Source organism: Macrotis lagotis, chromosome 4 (genome assembly GCF_037893015.1).
Source record: "Macrotis lagotis isolate mMagLag1 chromosome 4, bilby.v1.9.chrom.fasta, whole genome shotgun sequence".
Lineage (NCBI taxonomy): Eukaryota > Metazoa > Chordata > Mammalia > Peramelemorphia > Peramelidae > Macrotis > Macrotis lagotis.
This window is the reverse complement of record NC_133661.1, coordinates 274429549-274448492: the sequence shown is the minus strand read 5'-3', so window position 1 is coordinate 274448492 and position 18944 is coordinate 274429549. Positions and strand designations below refer to the sequence as shown.

The window sequence follows — 18944 nt, the reverse complement described above, 5'->3', positions numbered from 1 at the left end:
GATGATTGTTGTGTTCCATGTTAAAAACCTGCTTTTTGGTTTTTAGAGTGGGGTAAATAGATCCTATTCAAAGCAAAGCTTAAAATATGCTTTCTGTCCATATAAGCACTTAGGGCAAATTACATAGAAGATATGGGGAAATGGATTTTAGGAATAATAATGACTATTTGGAGGGAGATATTATTAGATATTATTGTTTTGGAAGTATCACCATTTTAAAGGGAAATATTAGGAAAGTGACTCAATTTTACCCATAAAAATGAATTTTATATTGAGAATGCAAGTTAAGAATTATTTTTAACTTTTTAATCTTATTCATTAGGCAAAAAAAGTCTTAATTTATATATTTTTAAAAATTAATATTAGGAAATACTGGTTTTTTTGCTTAGATACAACTCGGAGTAGACGAGATAATGAAGTAGCTGGCAGAGATTACCACTTCATTTCACGGCAAGCTTTTGAGGCAGATGTAGCTACTGGAAAGTTTATTGAACATGGTGAATTTGAAAAAAATTTATATGGTACCAGCATAGATTCTGTGAGACAAGTGATCAACTCAGGCAAAATATGCCTTTTAAATCTTCGTACACAGGTAACATTAGAATTTTTTTGACCTTTTCCTCTCTCCAAACGGTCTGACCTTTTAATTTTTTTTCCCTCCCTCAAGATCATAAAGTTTTTCTTCTGGGGAAGCCTTTTCTGACACACTCTCTCAGAAACGCCCCCCCCCCCCCCAACTCTGTGTGTGTGTATGTGCGTTTGTGTTGTCTGTATATGTTCTCTCCTCAATACCTGTCACAGTGCTGGGTGTATATCTTTTAATAAGTACTACTTGAAGGCAGTTAGGTGGTGTAGTGTATAGAGCACTGACCTTGGAGTCAGGATGACCTGAGTTCAAATCTGGCCTCACACACTTAATAATAACCTAGCTGTGTGACCTTAGGCAAGTCACTTAGCCTCACTGCCTTGCAAAACCCAATAAATAAATAAATAAACAAACAAACAAACAAATCAATAAATCCATGCCACTTGATGAAGAGCTATGGTCTCCATAATGATTCCCAGTCCAGTTCACATCCCCTGCAAAAATTTACAATAAATAAAATAAACCTTTTGTTGTGTTTAGAGATGCTTTCCCTGCCTTTCCTAGTATCAAAATTCCCATTGAAAAGCTGGTTGTCCTTAAAACTCCAGCCAAGGGGCAACTAGATGGCACAGTAGATAAATTATTGATTTTGGGGTCAGGAGGATCTAAGCATCAAATCTTGTCTAAGATGCTTGATACATAGTAGCTGTATGACCTTGGGTAGGTCACCATTGCCCCATCAAAAAAACAAAACAAAAGGGAAAACTCCAATTAAGTCACAAGTTTATAGTTTACAGTTATATCAGCCTTTAATGTTTGTACAGCACTTCACATATTAAGTCTTATAACCAATCTTTAAGTATGATAGGTATGATAATAATACCTATAATAATACCTGAGGACAATACTTTTTTTTTTGTGGATGAAAAAACTAAGATTCAGTCCATAGTTTCTGTGCCTAGGATATCTTGATTTCAACATAATCCATTATACTATACTACCTCTTTTAAGATTTTTCAAAAATCTCTCAGGAAAGTCCTTCTCCCAGGAAGCTTTGTATTGTGGGAAAGGGCCTAAATTTATAGCTTATAAACTTCTAAGAGTTTAAATCCCACCTCAGATTCTTAGCTGTGTGACCTCTGCAAGGGATACTGAATCACAGAACACTAATCAGCATTTCAAAATCCTATATAAAGGGTGGAGGAAGAGAAGAATAATGGGAAATGGGAAAAAAGTAAACAATTACATGTAAGTTGGTGGTATCTCCTCACTTATAGAATGAAAAGATTAGACTCTATAGAGTTTAAGATGTCTTCCAGGTCCAAAGCTATATGATCCTATGATACTTGTTCATGGTGTGGAGGAGACCCTTGATGCCTTTTTTTTTTTTTTTTTGTTTTTGTTTTTGTTTTTGCAAGGCAATGAGGCTGAATGACTTGCCAAGTTCATACAGCTAGGTGATTATTATGTGTCTGAGGTCACATTTGAACTCAGGTCCTCTGACTCCAGGACCAGTACTCTATCCACTGTGCCACCTAACTGCCCCCTGAGACCCTTGGTTCTTAAGCCTTAATAGACTCTTGTCCATCTTTTCTCATAGCTTGACCAGTTGGGGTGAGAAGCAGCGTTTTCATAACCACCATGTATTTCTCCATTGCTATTATGTTTGATTTATTCTTCACTTGATCATAGCTAAAAGGCTAAGAAGTGATATCATTTATTCTTAATTCTGAGGACCTTAGCTTCAACAACTCAAAACCACATAACTGCAGTGCTAGAATATTGGCATTAAAAATATAAATCTTTGTTTCAGCAATAGTATAATTTGAGCTCATTCCTTTGTTTAGTTTTAGACCCAGTCCATTTATAGAATCAGTCAAAAGTATATACATACATACATACACACACACACACACACACACACACACACGCTAGTGGATTTGATATCAGATGATGAACTTTTTAAAAATGTTATAAATTGTTGATATCAGGTAATTTAAAAAAAAGATTTACTAAACATAAATCAGCTCATTTGTTTTGTACAGTAAACCTATGAAATTGGTATTCATTCATTCTACTCATTTTATAGGTGAGGAAACTCACAATTTGAGTAACTTGCCCATAGTCATATATAGTAAGGAAGCATCAAAAATGGGATTTAGGGGTGGCTCGGTGGATAAAGCACTGGTCCTGGAGTCAGGAGTACCCGGGTTCAAATTCGGTCTCAGACACTTAATAATTACCTAGCTGTGTGGCCTTGGGCAAGCCACTTAACCCCATTTGCCTTGCAAAAACATAAAAAAAAAAAGATTTAAAACCAAATCTATTCTGACTCCAAATTTAATGTTATTTTGCTACTGTATCATACCTCTAGGGAGATTTGTCTAAAATAGACTCATCAGCTTTTTTTCATATAGCCTCTTCTTTACTGTTACTTATAAAGCAGTTAGTTGCTCATTGGCTTATGTAATAAGACTTAATGCCTATGTCTTTGTTACTGAATCTAATGCCCAAATTTTTGACTTCCAGTTATTAACATTATCTTATTATTGTACACTTAATACTTAAAAAACTGTCTTTTCTTACCTAGCTATATTGTACACTTAATACTTAAAAAACTGTCTTTTGTGTGTGGCCTTCGGCAAGCCACTTAACCCCATTGCCTTGTAAAAAAATCTAAAAAACAAAACAAAAAAACTGTCTTTTCTCAATCAGTTTTTTCTTTTTTTTTTTTTTTTTTAGGATTTTGCAAGGCAAATGGGGTTAAGTGGCTTGCCCAAGGCCACACAGCTAGGTAATTATTAAGTGTCTGAGACCGAATTTGAACCCGGGTACTCCTGACTCCATGGCCGATGCTTTATCCACTGCGCCACCTAGCCGCCCTCAATCAGAGTATTTTCAGTTTCTTTGATTCCCTCCCTCCAAACTTTAAAGATAAGAGTCATTTTCTTTTCTTTTTTTTAAGTTTTTGCAAGGCAGTGGGGTTAAGTGGCTTGCCCAAGGCCACACAGCTAGGTAATTAAGTGTCTGAGGCTGGATTTGAACTCGGGTACTCCTGACTCCAGGGCCGGTGCTCTATCCACTGCGCCACCTATTCACCCCAAGAGTCATTTTCCAATAACCTCTTAATTGTACCTTTCTCATTCCATAAAAGTGTGTGCTGGCAGTATTTCCACTAAAGTAGGAAGTATGCTGCTTCAATTATTTTCTTTGACCAAGATTAATTCTTGCAGCTACTTGAGCTTGATTTGTTTGCAGTTTTGATTTCATTCACATTTTGGTAGTTTAATTTTTCTTTATTCCCTCTATTGATTTAGGCAAGTCTTCCATGTTTCTCTGAATTTGTTTCTTATTATGCAGTAGTATTCCAATGTACTCCTATATTTTTGCTTACATATTCTCCCATTCATGAGTACACATTTTTTCTTTATTATTTTTTTGTTGACACTGAATACTGATAAGAGGCATATGTATGTGTGTGTGTGTGTGTGTGTATACACATACATACATATATATGAATGTGTATTTATATCGTGTGTGTGTGTGTGTGTGTGTGTGTGTGTTTGTGTTTCCATTCGTGGAGACACATAAATTTATGGGATCCTTTTTTGGTGTCTTGGCTGTATATGCTCATTGAATCAAAGACAAGTCTTGAAATTTTGTATAAACATTTTACCTTAAACTTAACTTAGGAATTTTATTGTACTCTTTGGACACGAAAATCTTGAGCATTCTAAATGTCTCATTATGTCTTAGTTATCCTTTTACTAGTCTTTTGGGATAAGAAAGAATACATGCTAACCTCAGTTTAACAGGGGGGAAAATGGACACATTTAGATTTAACTTTTAATAATTAGTTACAAAGACAAAATTAAGGACTAAGTCTTTTTTTCTTATTGATATTTTATTTTACTTTTCCAATTACATTTTCTTCTAGTTTTTCATTCTTTTGGTGTTGAATTGTTGTGTCTTTGATTTCTCGCAAAGTCATCAGCTTCCTTTAGCTCCTTTCTTCATCTGAAGGATTTGTTTTCCTCAGAGGGGTTTCTTATTTCCTTTTCCGTCTGGCCAGTTCTGCTTTTTAAAGCATTCTTCTTATTAACTTTTTTGGACTGTTTTATCCATTTGACCTAAACTGGTTTTTAAAATGTTATTTTCTTCAGTATTTTTTTGGATCTCCTTGACTTAATCTGCTGACTTTGTTTTCATGTTTTTCCTGCATTTCTCTCATCATCATCTCCCTTACTTGATTTTCAAAACCTTTTTGAGCTCTGTCATAGCCTGAGACTAACTTCTATATTTCTTGGAGTTTTTAAATTCAGAAACTTGGACTTTCTCATCTTCAGATTCTGTATTTTGGTCCTCCATGGGACCAAAGTAATTGTCTATGGTCAGGTTCCTTTTTTTCCCCCAGGCTGTACCTGGTTTTGGGGTGCTTCCTGAGCTTTTGAGCATTATTGGGACACCCCCGCAAGCACCTCTGTATGTGAGGTCCTTATTGCTCTCCTGGTCTGTTGAATATCCACAAGCTCACTGCTCTGCCCCAGGGCTATTGGGGGGGGGGTCCCTGCTCTGTGGGGGAGCCTAGACTTCTACCAGAGTCTGAATGTGGTCAGACCCCAAGAGTCCTGTCCCAGGGACAGAGGACAGACATCGACAGTCTCCCTCCACTCCCTTACCTTCCATGGGCCAAGTGCTCAGGGAGCAGCTGGGAAGCTCCACAGACCTGCTTCCGTTTCTTGGGAATCTGGACTTTGCTGAGGGCCATGGCTGTGCTAAGGAGGGCCATGCTGGCCTGGGCTTTGAGCTCATTCTGGCATAGGTCTCCCTACTGGTCTTCCAAGTTGTACTTGGTGCTCCCTGGGGTGGCAGGTCAAGAAACTGCTTCTGCTACCAGGAGCTGGCCTCCCAAGGACCTAAGTGCCCTGGGGCTGTTCTCAGAAGGTGGATGCTCCTTCTCTCTGGGGTTATCCCATCCCTCCAATCTCATTGAACAGAGCCTTCCCACTATTTTTCAGGTTACCTTGAGCTGGAGAATTGCCTCACTGGATCTTTCTGTGGGTTCTGTCTCTCGAAAATTTAGTCATAATTTTAAGGTTTTTGAAATATTTTGGAGAGAGCTCCTAAGAGAGGCTGTTCTCCTGCTGCCATCTTGGTTCCACCCCCTCAGCCCTGTGTAATTCTGATTGTGCTTCCTTTGTATTTAAATTGCATCTTTTTGACTGCTTGCAATATTTTCTCCTTTGTATGAGAATTCTGGAATTTGATTATGATAGTTCTTGGAGCTTTTGTCCTGGGTCTCTTTCTGGAGGTGTTTTATGTATTCTTTCAAATTCTTTCATTTTGTCTTCTTGATCTAGTATAATTGGCACAGTTTTACCTGATATTTTCCAGGCTAATTTTTTTTGACTTAGGCATTCTGATAGACCAGTGATTTGTAAATTATCTCTCCTGGATCTGTTCTACAGGTTGTTTTTCCAAGAAGATGCTTTGTTTTCTTCAATTTTGATTTTGTTTCATAGAATCTTTTTGTTTCATAGGTTCATTAGCTTCTATTTGTCCAGTTCTGATTTTTTTAGGGTCTTATTTTCTTCAGTAGTTTTTGTATTTCCTTTTCCAGTTGGTTAATTTTACTTTTTTTGCTGAGTTGTATTACCAGTCCAGTTGATTGAGTTGATTGATTTGAATTTGAGATGAGTTGTAATTCCTTTTTCAATTGGTCAGTTTTATTTTTTGAAAAGTTACATTCTTTTTCCAGTTGGTTATTTTTGCTTTTATTAAAGGAGTTGATTTCTTTCATCAGTTAATTTTCCTGCATAGCTCTTATTCCTTTTTTTTGTTTTCTATTTATTTATTCTAATTTTGTACAAATAATATTTTTTTATACATTTCTATAATATTCTTGTTTAGGAGTAAACATAATACCCCCTCCTCCCAAAAAATATAGACCCACATGAGTGATAAAGTAAAGGATAGAGAAAAAAATTAAAATAATAACAATAATAAAAATAATGTGTGGCCAGGTGGTGCAGTGAATGGAGCACCAGCCCTGGAGTCAGGAGCACCTCAGCCCAAATCTGGCCCCAGATACCCAACAATCACCCAGCTGTGTGACCCCGGGCGAGCCACCCCAACCCCATTGCCCTGAACTCCCCCCCCAAAAAGGCCCAAAATAAAATAAAATAGTAATAATAATGATAATAGGGCCGGCCAAGTGGTGGACAGAGCACTGGCCCTGGAGCCAGGAGCACCCAGGTCCAAATCTGGTCTCAGACACCCAACAATCTGTGTGGCCCCAGGCAAGCCACCTAGCCCCATTTGCCTTGCAACCCCCCACCCCAAAATAATAATAATAAAAAATATAGGGCGGCTAGGTGGCACAGTGGATAAAGCACCAGCCCTGGAGTCAGGGGTTCAAATCCAGTCTCAGACACTTAATAATTACCTAGCTGTGTGGCCTTGGGCAAGCCACTTAACCCCATTTGCCTTGCAAAAACCTTAAAAAAAAATATGCTTCATTCTGTGTTCTCACACCTCCAGCTTTGTTGCGGGTAGATCACATTCTTTATGATAAGTCCACCACAAAAGTTACTTCCATATTTTTCTACTGTTCCCATTGCTGATTGCATCTACCTCCATTCATACTTCTCCACTACCATATACTATATTTTCTCTCTACTTTCACTCTGTCTCTGCTGTAGGGTAGTTGAGTGGCGCAGCAGACAGATCCCCGGTCCTGGGGCCAAGAGGCCCCGAGCCCACATGCCACCCCTTAGGTCCAGCATCCACCCAGCCCTATGGTCCCTATGGAAGCAGACCATTGAATCCCAGCCCCTTGCAAGAAGTAAAAAAGCAAATGTGTTATATCTGACCACTCTCCCCCCACTCTCTCCTCCATCACTCATATCCCCCCTCTTCCCCCTTCCCCCGTCTCTCCTTCTTATTCCAGTTGTCCATATCCCATTGAGTATATATGCAGTTTCCTCTCCTAGCTACCTCTGATGAGAGCGAAGATTCCCTCATTCCCCCTTGCCTTCCCCCCTTCCATATCATTGCAATAGCTCATTGTAATAAAGAAAAATCGTATTATATGAAATATCTTAGCCTATTCCTCCTCTCCTTTTTCTTTCTCCCATTACATTTCCCTTTTATCTATTGACTCCATTTTTACACCACAATATATCTTCAAATTCAGTTTTCTCCTGTGCTTCATCTATAAAAGCTCCTTCTACCCGCTCTATTAACTGAGAAGGTTCATATGAGTATTATCAGTATCATTTTTTTTGTGCAGGAATATATGTCGTTCATCATTAAGTCCCTCATATTTTTCCCCTTCTCCACTCTCTGTGCTTCACCTGAGTCCTGTATTTGAAGATCAAACCTTCTGTTCAGCTCTGGCCATTCCAACAGGAACATTTTGAAATTCCCCTGGTTCTTGAAAGTCCATCTTTTTCCCTGGAAGTCTTGCTGGGTAGTTCGTTCTTGGTTGCATTCTGAGCTCTTTTGCCTTCCAGAATATTATATTCCAAGCCCTATGAACTTTTAATGTAGTTGCTGCTAAGTCCTGTGCAATCCTGACAGCAGCTCCATGATATTTGAATTGTGTCCTTCTGGCTGCTTCTAATATTTTCTCTTTGACTTGGGAGTTCTGGAACATGGCTATAATATTCCTGGGGGTTGGGTTTTTTTTTTTATCTCTGTCTTGGGGAGATCAGTGGATCCTCTCCATTTCTATTTTGCCCTCTGCTTCAAGGATATCAGGGCAATTTTCCTGTAATAATTCTTTGAAAATGATGTCAAGGTTTTTTTCCTGATCATGACTTTCAGATATTCTAGTAATTTTTAGATTATCTTTCCTAAATCTTTTTTCATTTCAATTGTTTTTTCAATGAGATGTTTCACATTTTCTTCTAATTTTTCATCCTTTTTGTTGTTGAAGTATTGTCTTGAGTTCTCTCAAAGTCACCAGCCTACTTTAGTTCCATTACACATCTGAAGAATTTGTTTTCCTCAGAGAGCTTTATCTCCTTTTCCATCTGGCCAATTCTGCTTTTTAAAGCATTCTTTTCCTCAATAACTTTTTGAACTGTTTTATCCATTTGACCTATGCTGGTTTTTAACATGTTATTTTCTTCAGCATTTTTTTGAATCTCCTTGACTAAACTGCTGACTTCATTTTTATATTTTTTTCTGCATCTCTTTCATTTCTTTTCCCAGTTTTTCTTCTATCTCCCTCACTTGATTTTCAGTCTTTTTTGAGCTTTGTCATGGCCTGAGCCCAATTTCTTTTTTTCTTGGAGTCTTTAGATGCAGGAGCTTGTACTTTCTCATCTTCAGATTGAATGTTTTGATCCTTCTTGGAATCACAGGCAAAGTATTTCTCAATGATGTTCCTTTTTTCTCTGCTTACTCATTTCTCCAGCCTGTGCCTGGTTTTGGGGTGCTTCCTGAGCTTTTGTGTATTATTGGTACACCCCCACCCCATGAGGTTTTCAGTGTGTGAGGCTCTGTCTTTCCTTCTGGTCTATGAATGACCATAAGCACACCCCTCTGCCATGGGGCTGAGGTTGGGGGGCCTAGACTGCAATCAGGGTCTGAATGTGGTCAGAGTCCTGTTCCAGGTACAGAGTCCAGACCTCTGAATTCTCTCTCTACTCCCCTATCTTTGGTGGGCTGAGCTGAGCACTCAAGGCTCAGTTGCCTAGGGGCTCCTGCTTATTGCCTCCATGCCTTCTTCCATTTCCTGGATATGGGCAGCAGCTGCTGAACTCACTGGCCATTGAAGACTTCATGTGCTCTCTCTGGCAGAGGTTCCCCAGCTGATCCCCCAAGTTGTGCCCGGTGCTCCCCAAGTGTAGGTCAGGAAACTTTCCCTGCTGTGGCTCCCAGCGTCCTGGGGCTGCCTCTAGGAGGCTGAAGTTCCTTCACCCTGGCTGGTGCCCCTCCAACCCCGTGGAGTGGAGCTTTTCAGCTCTTTTCCAGGTTACCTTGGGTTGGAGAACTGCCTCACTGGATCCCTCTGTGGATTCTGCCTCTCGAAAATTTAGTTAGAGACCCTAATTTATAAACTTTGAGAGACAGCACCTAGGAGATAATCCTCTCTTGTCACCATCTTGGCTCCGCCCTCCCCCTTCTCTTTTAAGCTCTTTTATGAGGTTTTGGATTTGTTTTCAATTCATAAATTACTTTGAGACTTCCCATGTTGGTCATTTGTTTCTTCTTCTTGAGATGGCATTTTTATTATCTCTACCAGCATGGTAGCTTTCTATGGTTAGAACTCTTAATTTTTTTGTCATTTTGAATTTTGAACTCTGCTCCCAGGGTATAGTCCTGAGCTTTTTGTGCAAGGACTGGGACCTGATCTCTGGCTTAGCACTGACCATGATATTGCCTATCCAATCCAGGCAGTTCCTATGGAGTAACTTGTTCCCAACCCAGTACTGTCATTTGCCTCAGTTTTCGCAGGGGTTCAGACTTTGTCTGAGGCTTTGAACCCTCCTTGTTGGCTTATTACCTGGCTGCTGGGTCATGGGCTGCACTATGTCTTAAAAGCCTTCCACTGGCTTTACCACTCTCCCACCGAGCTGAGCTTTTCTTCCCCTTCTCCCCACCCCTTTCTAAAAAAAGACATCTTCCCTGAAGGTCCTATAGGTGTCAGTAGTTGAAACTTGTTTTGATCTTTTTTTTGGTGGGATCTGTAGTTCTAATGTTTGTGTAGAGCAAGTCTAAATCTCTTCACATTCTATTAGAGTTGATTTTCTATCACACTCTGCCTCCTTTCTGCCTCCTTTTTATCATTTAGTTTTCAGTTTAATTTTAGGTAATTCACTATGTTCAGTATATAGAGACTGATACTTTTTATGTACAGAATCTATCAAAAATGAATTTTAATTATGGTTTAGTTAAATTGCCCAGATGTGGTCAACTATTATCATTTAATAGCTTGATTTGGTTTCTTTCAATAGAATAATAATGCTGTTTTTCTCCTACTCACCACCACCCCTTCCTCCCACTCTACCCTTGCTGATTTCTAACAGTGGATGATATAAATTTTTAGTACAGTGGAAATCCTCTGCTTTAAAACTGTTTTCACACAAAACAAAACATAAAACCTATTTGAAAAATGTATTTGAAGTATACAATTTAGAAAACAATATAGAATGGCTCAAAAGGTTTTGTGTGCATATTTGTTTAAATATATAAATGTATATGTTTATAAATGTATGTCTGTATATACTTTTTCCCCCTGTTTACAGTCATTGAAGAGTCTGCGCAATTCAGATTTGAAGCCATATATTATCTTCATTGCACCCCCTTCCCAAGAAAGACTTCGTGCTTTATTGGCCAAAGAGGGCAAAAATCCAAAGGTATGTGTTATTGTATAACTCTTTCAGAAAGGAAACAAGTATAGGGTTACTTCCAACTATTTGTGTATAACCAACCTAAAAAAATTGATAATTAATTTTTCCGTATTAATAATCCTAAAAGCATGGCTATAGTGTACTAAATACTTTTTCTTTTAATTCAACTTGTATTTTCCTTTTTACCTGCCATTAACAAGCAGTTATTTTCCTTGACTCTTATTTCCATAATACCCTCTTCCCCCATTGGGAAAATAAAAGAATAAATCTGATAAATTGTGGCAGAATTACATACTTAAAACTAGGCTTAAGCATTTATATTTAAGCAGAACAAACTTCCACAGAAATATCTTTTTTTCTTGATTCTAATACTTCTTTGTCTATATTAGGCTTTATTAACTTTTGGAATCATGGTTGATTATTGTATTGATAAGTGTTCTTATTAAAAGTAATTTTTTGGTTACAGTAATTATTATATAAATTGTCCTCTAGCTTCTACACATTTTACTGCATCAGTTCATGTAAAATTTTGTAGCTTTCTTTGAAAATATTCCTTTCAGTTATGATCATATTCCATAATTTTTTGATAAAATATTTTTTAATTGTTGAACACATCCTGAATTTCCATCTCTTTGTCACAAAGAGCTTCTGGAAACATCCTTTTTTACATTTGTCTCATTTTCTTCTCTCTTTGGGACATGGTCTAGAAGAATTTGGAGGGGAAGTGATAGGAGGGAAGAAATGGAAAGAGAGAAGAACTCTGAAGGCCAAACAGCATTTAGTATTTGATCTTTTCAGTTATAGGTTGCCTCTGGAGTAGTAGGGGTGTGATATGTTTGGAATTTTGCTTTAAAAAATCATTTTGGTGGCTTAATGGAATTTGAATTGCATTGAGAAGGAACTTGAGGCAGGCATTCCCAACAGCAGGTTTTTGCAGTAGGTCAGGAGGCATGAAGTGATGAGGGCCCACACTAGATTGGTTGCAGTGTTAGAGAGTAGGCGCATATTGAAATGTTGTGAAGGTGAAATTGACAGGACTTGGCAGGATTTGGGGTTATTGAAGGTTGGGTCAGGGGACCAATCTGGATGACCCCTAGGTTTGTGAGCTAAGAAGTTAGGAAGATTGTGTTGTCCTCTACAAATAAGATATGACAGAAACAAGGTATGACTTTGGAGGAACGATAATGAGTTCTATTTTGGACATTCTTAGTTTTAAGAAATCTTTTGGACATCCATTTTGAGATGTCTGAAAGGCAATTGGTGATGGACAACTAGAGATCAGTAATGGATTGGGGCAGAATTTGCAGATAGACAGATTTGCAAATCATCAGTATAAAAGGTGGTAAATAAATCCATGGGAACTGAATATCAAGTGAAATAGTATACAGGGGTCCAGGAAAAAACTCTGAAGGACATCTAAAACTGTGACCTGAGAATCTAGCAAAGGAAAACCAGGAGAGAGTGGTATCCTGAAAACCTCAAAAGAAAAGAGTGTTATTTCTCTTGTTTTTGTTCTTAGAAGTATTCTGTGTGGGGCAGTGGATAGAGTACCTGCCCTGGAGTCAGGAGGACTTGAGTTCAGATGTGACCTCAGATGCTTAATACCTTTTTTTTTTTTTAGTTTTTGCAAGGCAATGGGGTTAAATGACTTGCCCACAGCCACACAGCTAGGTAATTATTAAGTCTCTCAGGCCAGACGTGAACTTAGGTCCTCCTGACTCCAGGGCCGGTGCTCTATCCACTGTGCCACCTAGCTGCCCCCCCACTTAATACTTTCTTAATTGTGTGACCTTGACTAACTTACTTATAACCCCATTGCATTATTTATTTCTGATAGTGTGTTGAAATAATGTTTTTAAATCATCTCCTGACATTAGGTACTATATTATTACCTGTGTTTCTCAAGTACATGAGACTGATTATTACAGGGAAGGAAACACAGGATTTAGAGATTGAGAAAAGACATGGTTTCAAATACTTCCCCCTTCCACTTCCTGGTCACTTTGTGGCTTTGGATAAATTACTTGTCCTTTTTGCTTTTTTTCTCTATATAGAATTATGGGCTTTGACTTTGAGTTCTTATTTAATCTCCACCTTTAAATATAAAATATTGAATAGATATTTTAAATGTATTAAACACCAGGCAGGCATAATTGGGCCAAAAAAGTGTTTTGATATCAGCCCTTAATTTTACAATCCAGTTCATATATTAAGGGAAATTATATATGGGGTTACTAGATCAGAACAAAATTTCTGCCCTCAGAGAAGTTACATTTTATTGGTGATTAATAATATATGCGTGGAAGATAAAATACAATTACATATAATAAGATTATATTAAATTGTAATGTTTATGTGTTATAGTTTATATGTTATAGTAAATGTAATTTAATATAAAAGAAAATATGCATCATCTCGTAAGTGTTAGAGATTGGACTTAAATGATGGCTTTTATATAAGTACACACCCAGCGCTCTGAGGTTCACTAAGTTGCTTCTTCAAATAGTCAGGTCCTGAAAAAGATTTTTGTCTAAAACTGTTCAATTGTAGCCTTATAGGACTTTAACCCTAGGAGAATTTTTTTTCCCCTTTTTTTAATTTTATGTCATTTGACATAAATATACAAAAAAACAGCTTGTGTATTTTTTTTTCTTAAACATTAATATCACTATTAAGTATTTGTGTTCAAGGGATGAAGAAGAGAGTGGCAGGTGCAAAATCAGATTACATTACATGCAAAAACAGTTTTTAACATTTGTAAAAAAAGAAAAACCAGATTACAAATGTGATTACCACTATAAAGGAATGAAAATAAGATTCTTGATTGTTTTACTTTTCTTTTTCATCCAGCTGCTGTGATGCTTCTTCAAGGTACTTAAATTTCAACCTATACCTTTGTTTCACATTTTGAATTGCTTTTCATAATGCATTTTTTCTTTACTTTGCCCTATCAGTTGGATCCAAGAGGAGTCTGAGTTTATAATAATGGTTAACTTGACACTGGAAGTAATAATAAGTATTAGTGAGATATGGTAATTTTTTTTTAATAGTTAATTGTGTGGCCACTATCCAGATCACAGGACTTGTTCTAATGTTAATCCTGAGTATTATTGATGGAAAAATTGTTAGCAGAAGTGGAATCCTCCAGTTTAAATATTTCTATCTTAAATACATTTGAGAATCTACTTCAGTAATAGCAAATAGAAGTGTTGAGTCATTCCAATTTGCTTCACTCTTTAATTTATCGTGTATAAGCATGTCATTCTTTGAGAATTCATCAGAATAGTACATTTGCAAGGCTATAAATGTGATGAGTCAAATTATTTAAGAATAAAGCAGCAATTTCATATAAAAATGAAATGTCTACCTCCATTAGAAAGATGTTAATGTTTATATCAGGATAGACCAGAGATACTTCTATAATTGAGCTGTCCTTGGACCATATTAACATTTGCTTCTATGAAATTGTCTGTCATTAACATTCTTGCCTAAACATTAAAGATTTTTTAAAAAGATGAAAAATCATTTTCCATTGTATAGTAGTTTTATTTATAGTCTTCACATGTGTCATCTAAGTCTGTTGAGTCTTACCTTTGAATCCCTAGCATCTACCACATATTAATCACTTAATAATTGCTTGGCTTGTTGATTTTTTAATAATTTAGATCTTACCATGTGTCTCACATTAAAAAATTAAATGGAACATAGTATTCTTCACTTCAAGGATCAGCAACTCTGAAATGCAAGAGGTATGAAATGATATATCAAGCACTCAGTTCTTTATTTAAGATAGCATTTGATAGTAGATCATCCAACTTTTGGGAGGTTACAAGTGGAAACTGGACCAGTCTATTCATAAAACTTATACTTTACTTATACAATATCAATATTATATTTTCTTAATTATTCTTCAATCATTCATGAGAATTTCATAAGACATTAAAGAAATAGATCAATTTTTTTCTATTAACTGTTATATAACATAGGTTTGTCAAGTAAAAAATAACATTTTAAAGAGTTTTGTCTTTAGTGACAAGTATATCAATTGATTCATTCTTATACAATTTTTACTTGTATATTTGTTAGATTAACTAAACAATTTTATAGATAAATAAAATATGTGTAAGAAGAATAATGAAAGCAATGATGAAAGCAAAACAGCAGGTAACTTATAATGGAATGAATTTCTGCCTTTCAGAATGAATTAATTGGGTTAAAAGTTTTCTCTTTAGAATGATTTTACAAGTAGTCATACACATTAGATTGTGTATTCCACAGCAACACATGGTGTGACATCAAATAACTATAGGATATCTGTTTTAATCACGAGCACGAGTTCTGTAATACTAAAGTACATATAATTACCACATCTGTGAGTAGAAATCAATTATCTCCTTTCAGTGTCCCCTGCCCTCCCAAGCCAATATGTAAGCATTTTTCTTTGCTTATACATGGAAAGTGTTTTAATATTGGTCTTATGTAATCATGTTTTCTTTTCAGAGAAAATTTTCATATTCCAATATTAGTTATGCTACATTAAAATACATCACTCCTCATATTTGCTATCTCTACTTTTTAGAGAAAATATTGAATACGAAATATTGAAATTCAGATTGAAGGTAACATAAACCTCTCATAGTTATCAAAGATTATTTGTGGGATATAGATTATAAAATAGCCTGTTTAACACATTTTAGAGTAATGCAGACAAAATTGACTGGCTGGTTCACCAGATGCTTCAGCTTCATCTCCTTAGGTGCCTCTTAACCCGAATTTCAAATTCTTTTTGTATAATTGCTTTGCAAGGGAAAATTTTTTTCTAGGGAATTTTGGATCACATTCTAGAATTCATAGAAGTTCAGGAGTACTCAATCTTTATGTGTTTTTTGCATCCCCTTTTTATTGATTTCAAATGCTTTTTGACATATTAATTGTGAGTGATCCACTATTCATTTCTTATCACCAGCAGTGATCTCAAACAAATAATAATGGTAATGTCCTATACTTTTTTTTTTTGGCAAGGCAATGGATTTAAGTACCCAGGGTCCCCTAGCTAAGTGAGTATTATGTGTCTGAAGACAGATTTGAACTCTGGTCCTCCCAGTTCCAGGACCACTATCCACTGGACCACCTAGCTGCCCTTGTCCTTTAATTTTCAAATAGAAAACATTGTTATATGACATTTTGGAAGAAACGGAGAGAAGATTCTACTTCTCACAGGATAATTCAGCTTGTTCAGTCAAGAGTAGCATTCATTTATTGAATATTATCTGTGCTAAGCACTGGGAATTTCTTATATAAGTAAAAATATAGTCTTTACTATCCAGGACCTTAAATGCTGAAGGGGGAAGACAAAACATAAAGAAGTAGAAAGATAAATAAGGAAAGACAAAGGTACCCTGCTGAAAGCTATGATAGAAAAAGACTTTGAAGATAACCTTCAGAGGAATGAGACATGGCTCGTCTAGGCACTCATTAAATGGATAGTCTAAGCAGTCATCCAATCAGAGGGATAGTCCTGAGGACCAAAGGGTAGTTCTAAAGTCAACATTCTAGACCTGTAATGAATCTCAGAGTGAAGAACTGGGGCACAGTAGAGAAAGTCTAGGAAATATTATTCAGTTAAGCACTTTAAGCAGCCTGCCATTTAATATCTCTTAGTCTGCTCAAACACTTTGGCAGGCTCATTTGGCACCTGCTCATTTTACCCATGACTGAGTTTTCTGACCTTGAAATGAGTGGTATGGTTAATGAATAGCATGGGTCAGCAGTTTCTGTGCTGAAGCTGAGGCATTGATAATGTAGCTGAGACTGTTCCATAAATCTCACAGAATCAAACCACTACCTTCTATCCATTTTAGCAGTCTATTATAGTGGGATTGAACTTTAACTCATTGAGGCAGTGAAGAATCCACAAATAGTACCCATGATTCTGTGTGGTAGAGGCTGACTCTGAGCCCATGTGTAATGGCACTGGATGGTAACAGAAGCAATAGCAACTTTGGAAGCTTTCAAAGCATTGTAAGGTAAAGGACAATGGCATCTGGTCAGAGAGAGAGAGATTAGATGTTCTGCTAAGCATTGGACAGAGGACCAAATATCAATAGTCAGATTCATTGCCAATACCCACTTCTGGGACATGGCTCAAAGAATCAGGGATCAGACACCCTGAGGAACAATATCATTTCTAGGCCCATAGGAACAGTATTATTTCTAGACCTTGAGTAGCAGTATCACTTGCTTAGGGATCAGTAAGGCTCTAGTGTGCAGATCAAAAGAACAATGACTTTCTTGTAACTCCAAAAGCTTTGAACTCCATGATCTAGTTCACTAAAGCATTAAAAGAATCTTGAAACAATCTATTCTTGCCCACACCAGGAACAGTTGTACTTTGGAATAATGTTCAAAAACAAGAAATAGCATAGGAAATGAGGAAACAACAAAAAGTACTTTACCATAAAAAGTTACTGTGGTAACAGGGAAGATCAGTATATAAACTTAAAAGGACAATGAAGTCAAATAGCTACAAGTAAGGCCACAAAGAAAAATTGGACACAAACCCAACAAGAATTCCTAAAGAATTCTAAAGACCTAAAATTTTATTTTCAAAATTAAATAAGAATAGTAGGAGGGCAATCAATATCAGAGCAAAAGCAAAAATAGATTTAATTAAAGGAGAGAAGGAAGGAGACTGCATCTTGCTAAAATGTACTGCAAACAATGAAGTTACATATATATTATGCTTATAATATGCACCAAATGGCATAATATCTAAATTCTTAAAGGAAAAATTAAATGAATTTACAGGAAGAAATAGTCAGTAAAACTATACTAATGGCAGACTGCAACCTGCTCCTCTCAGAATTATATAATTCTAACCATACAATAAGAAATAAGTTAAGGAGATTAATAGAAATTAACTGGAAAAGTTAGATAAGAAAAATTTGATCAAAAACTGAATGCTAATAGGAATATACCCTTTTCTTAGCTGTATATGGTATCATCACAAAATTGACCATGTATTAGGGCACAAACACTTAGCAACCAAATGCAAAAAAGCCAAAACATTAAATGCTCTTTTCAGACCATAATGTAATTTTTTTATTTTTTTATTTTTTTATGTTTTTGCAAGGCAATGGGGGTTAAGTGACTTGCCCAAGGCCCATACAGCTAGGTAATTAATTAAGTGTCTGAGGCCGGATTTGAACTCAGGTACTCCTGACTCCAGAGCCGGTGCTCTATCCACTGTGCCACCTAGCCTCCCCACGATGTAATTTAAAAAATCACATTTAGTAAAGAGCTCTAGAAGCATAGACTAAAAATTAATTGGGAAGCAAAAAATATAATCCTAAAGAATGAGCAAGTTAAAGAACAAATCCTAGAAATAGCCAGTAATTTAATCAAAGGGAATGACAGCCAATGAGTCAACATTACAAAATTTGTAGTATGCTGCTAGAGCAGTACTTTGGGGAAAATTTATGTCTCTAAATGTGTATATCAATAAAAGAAAAAATTGGGGGAATAGAACCAAACTGACAGACAGGAGACAGAGATTCCAGATGCCCAGATCATTTCAAATGCCTTAAAATTATCACCATTTCCCAACCCGAGACAAATTGGAAGATCTTCAGGAAGGATCTGTTCCACTGGGGTTGGAAAGGGCCACAGCATGGCCTGGACTGCACTACATATTAGCAAACCAGCTCCAGCCTTACAGGAATAGCCCATGGGGTGCCTGGGTCCCGGGGGTGCTTGAGTCTGTGGCAGCAGGGATGGTTTCCAGACCTCTCAGTCAGTCAAGGGATTGCCAAGGATAACTTGGAAGGTCAGCAGGAAAACTGCCACACCAGAGTGAGTGCAGAGCCCAAGCCTGCCAGGCCTCAACACAGTTCTATCCTGGCAACCTGTAGAGCCATCCAGCAGTTGCTTCCAGAATGCTTAGCCCATGGACGGTAAGGAAGGTCAGAGGAGATTGTACAAGTCTCCACTATCCCTGG

At 36.9% G+C, this 18944-nt stretch overlaps 1 protein-coding gene across 5 annotated transcripts in view; it reads left to right on the top strand.

The window, feature by feature from the left end:
- PALS1 (protein associated with LIN7 1, MAGUK p55 family member) overlaps positions 1 to 18944 on the top strand; it is a 132995-nt gene that overhangs the window by 103538 nt on the left and 10513 nt on the right. For 2 of the 5 annotated variants that reach the window (XM_074236078.1, XM_074236079.1), the window contains exons 13-14: positions 390 to 592; positions 10843 to 10953. In XM_074236078.1, coding sequence (XP_074092179.1) covers positions 390 to 592; positions 10843 to 10953 — 314 coding nt within the window. Of the gene's footprint in view, positions 1 to 389; positions 593 to 10842; positions 10954 to 13797; positions 13819 to 18944 lie in introns of all 5 variants that reach the window. The other 3 variants (XM_074236080.1, XM_074236081.1, XM_074236082.1) reach the window with 3 other exon arrangements.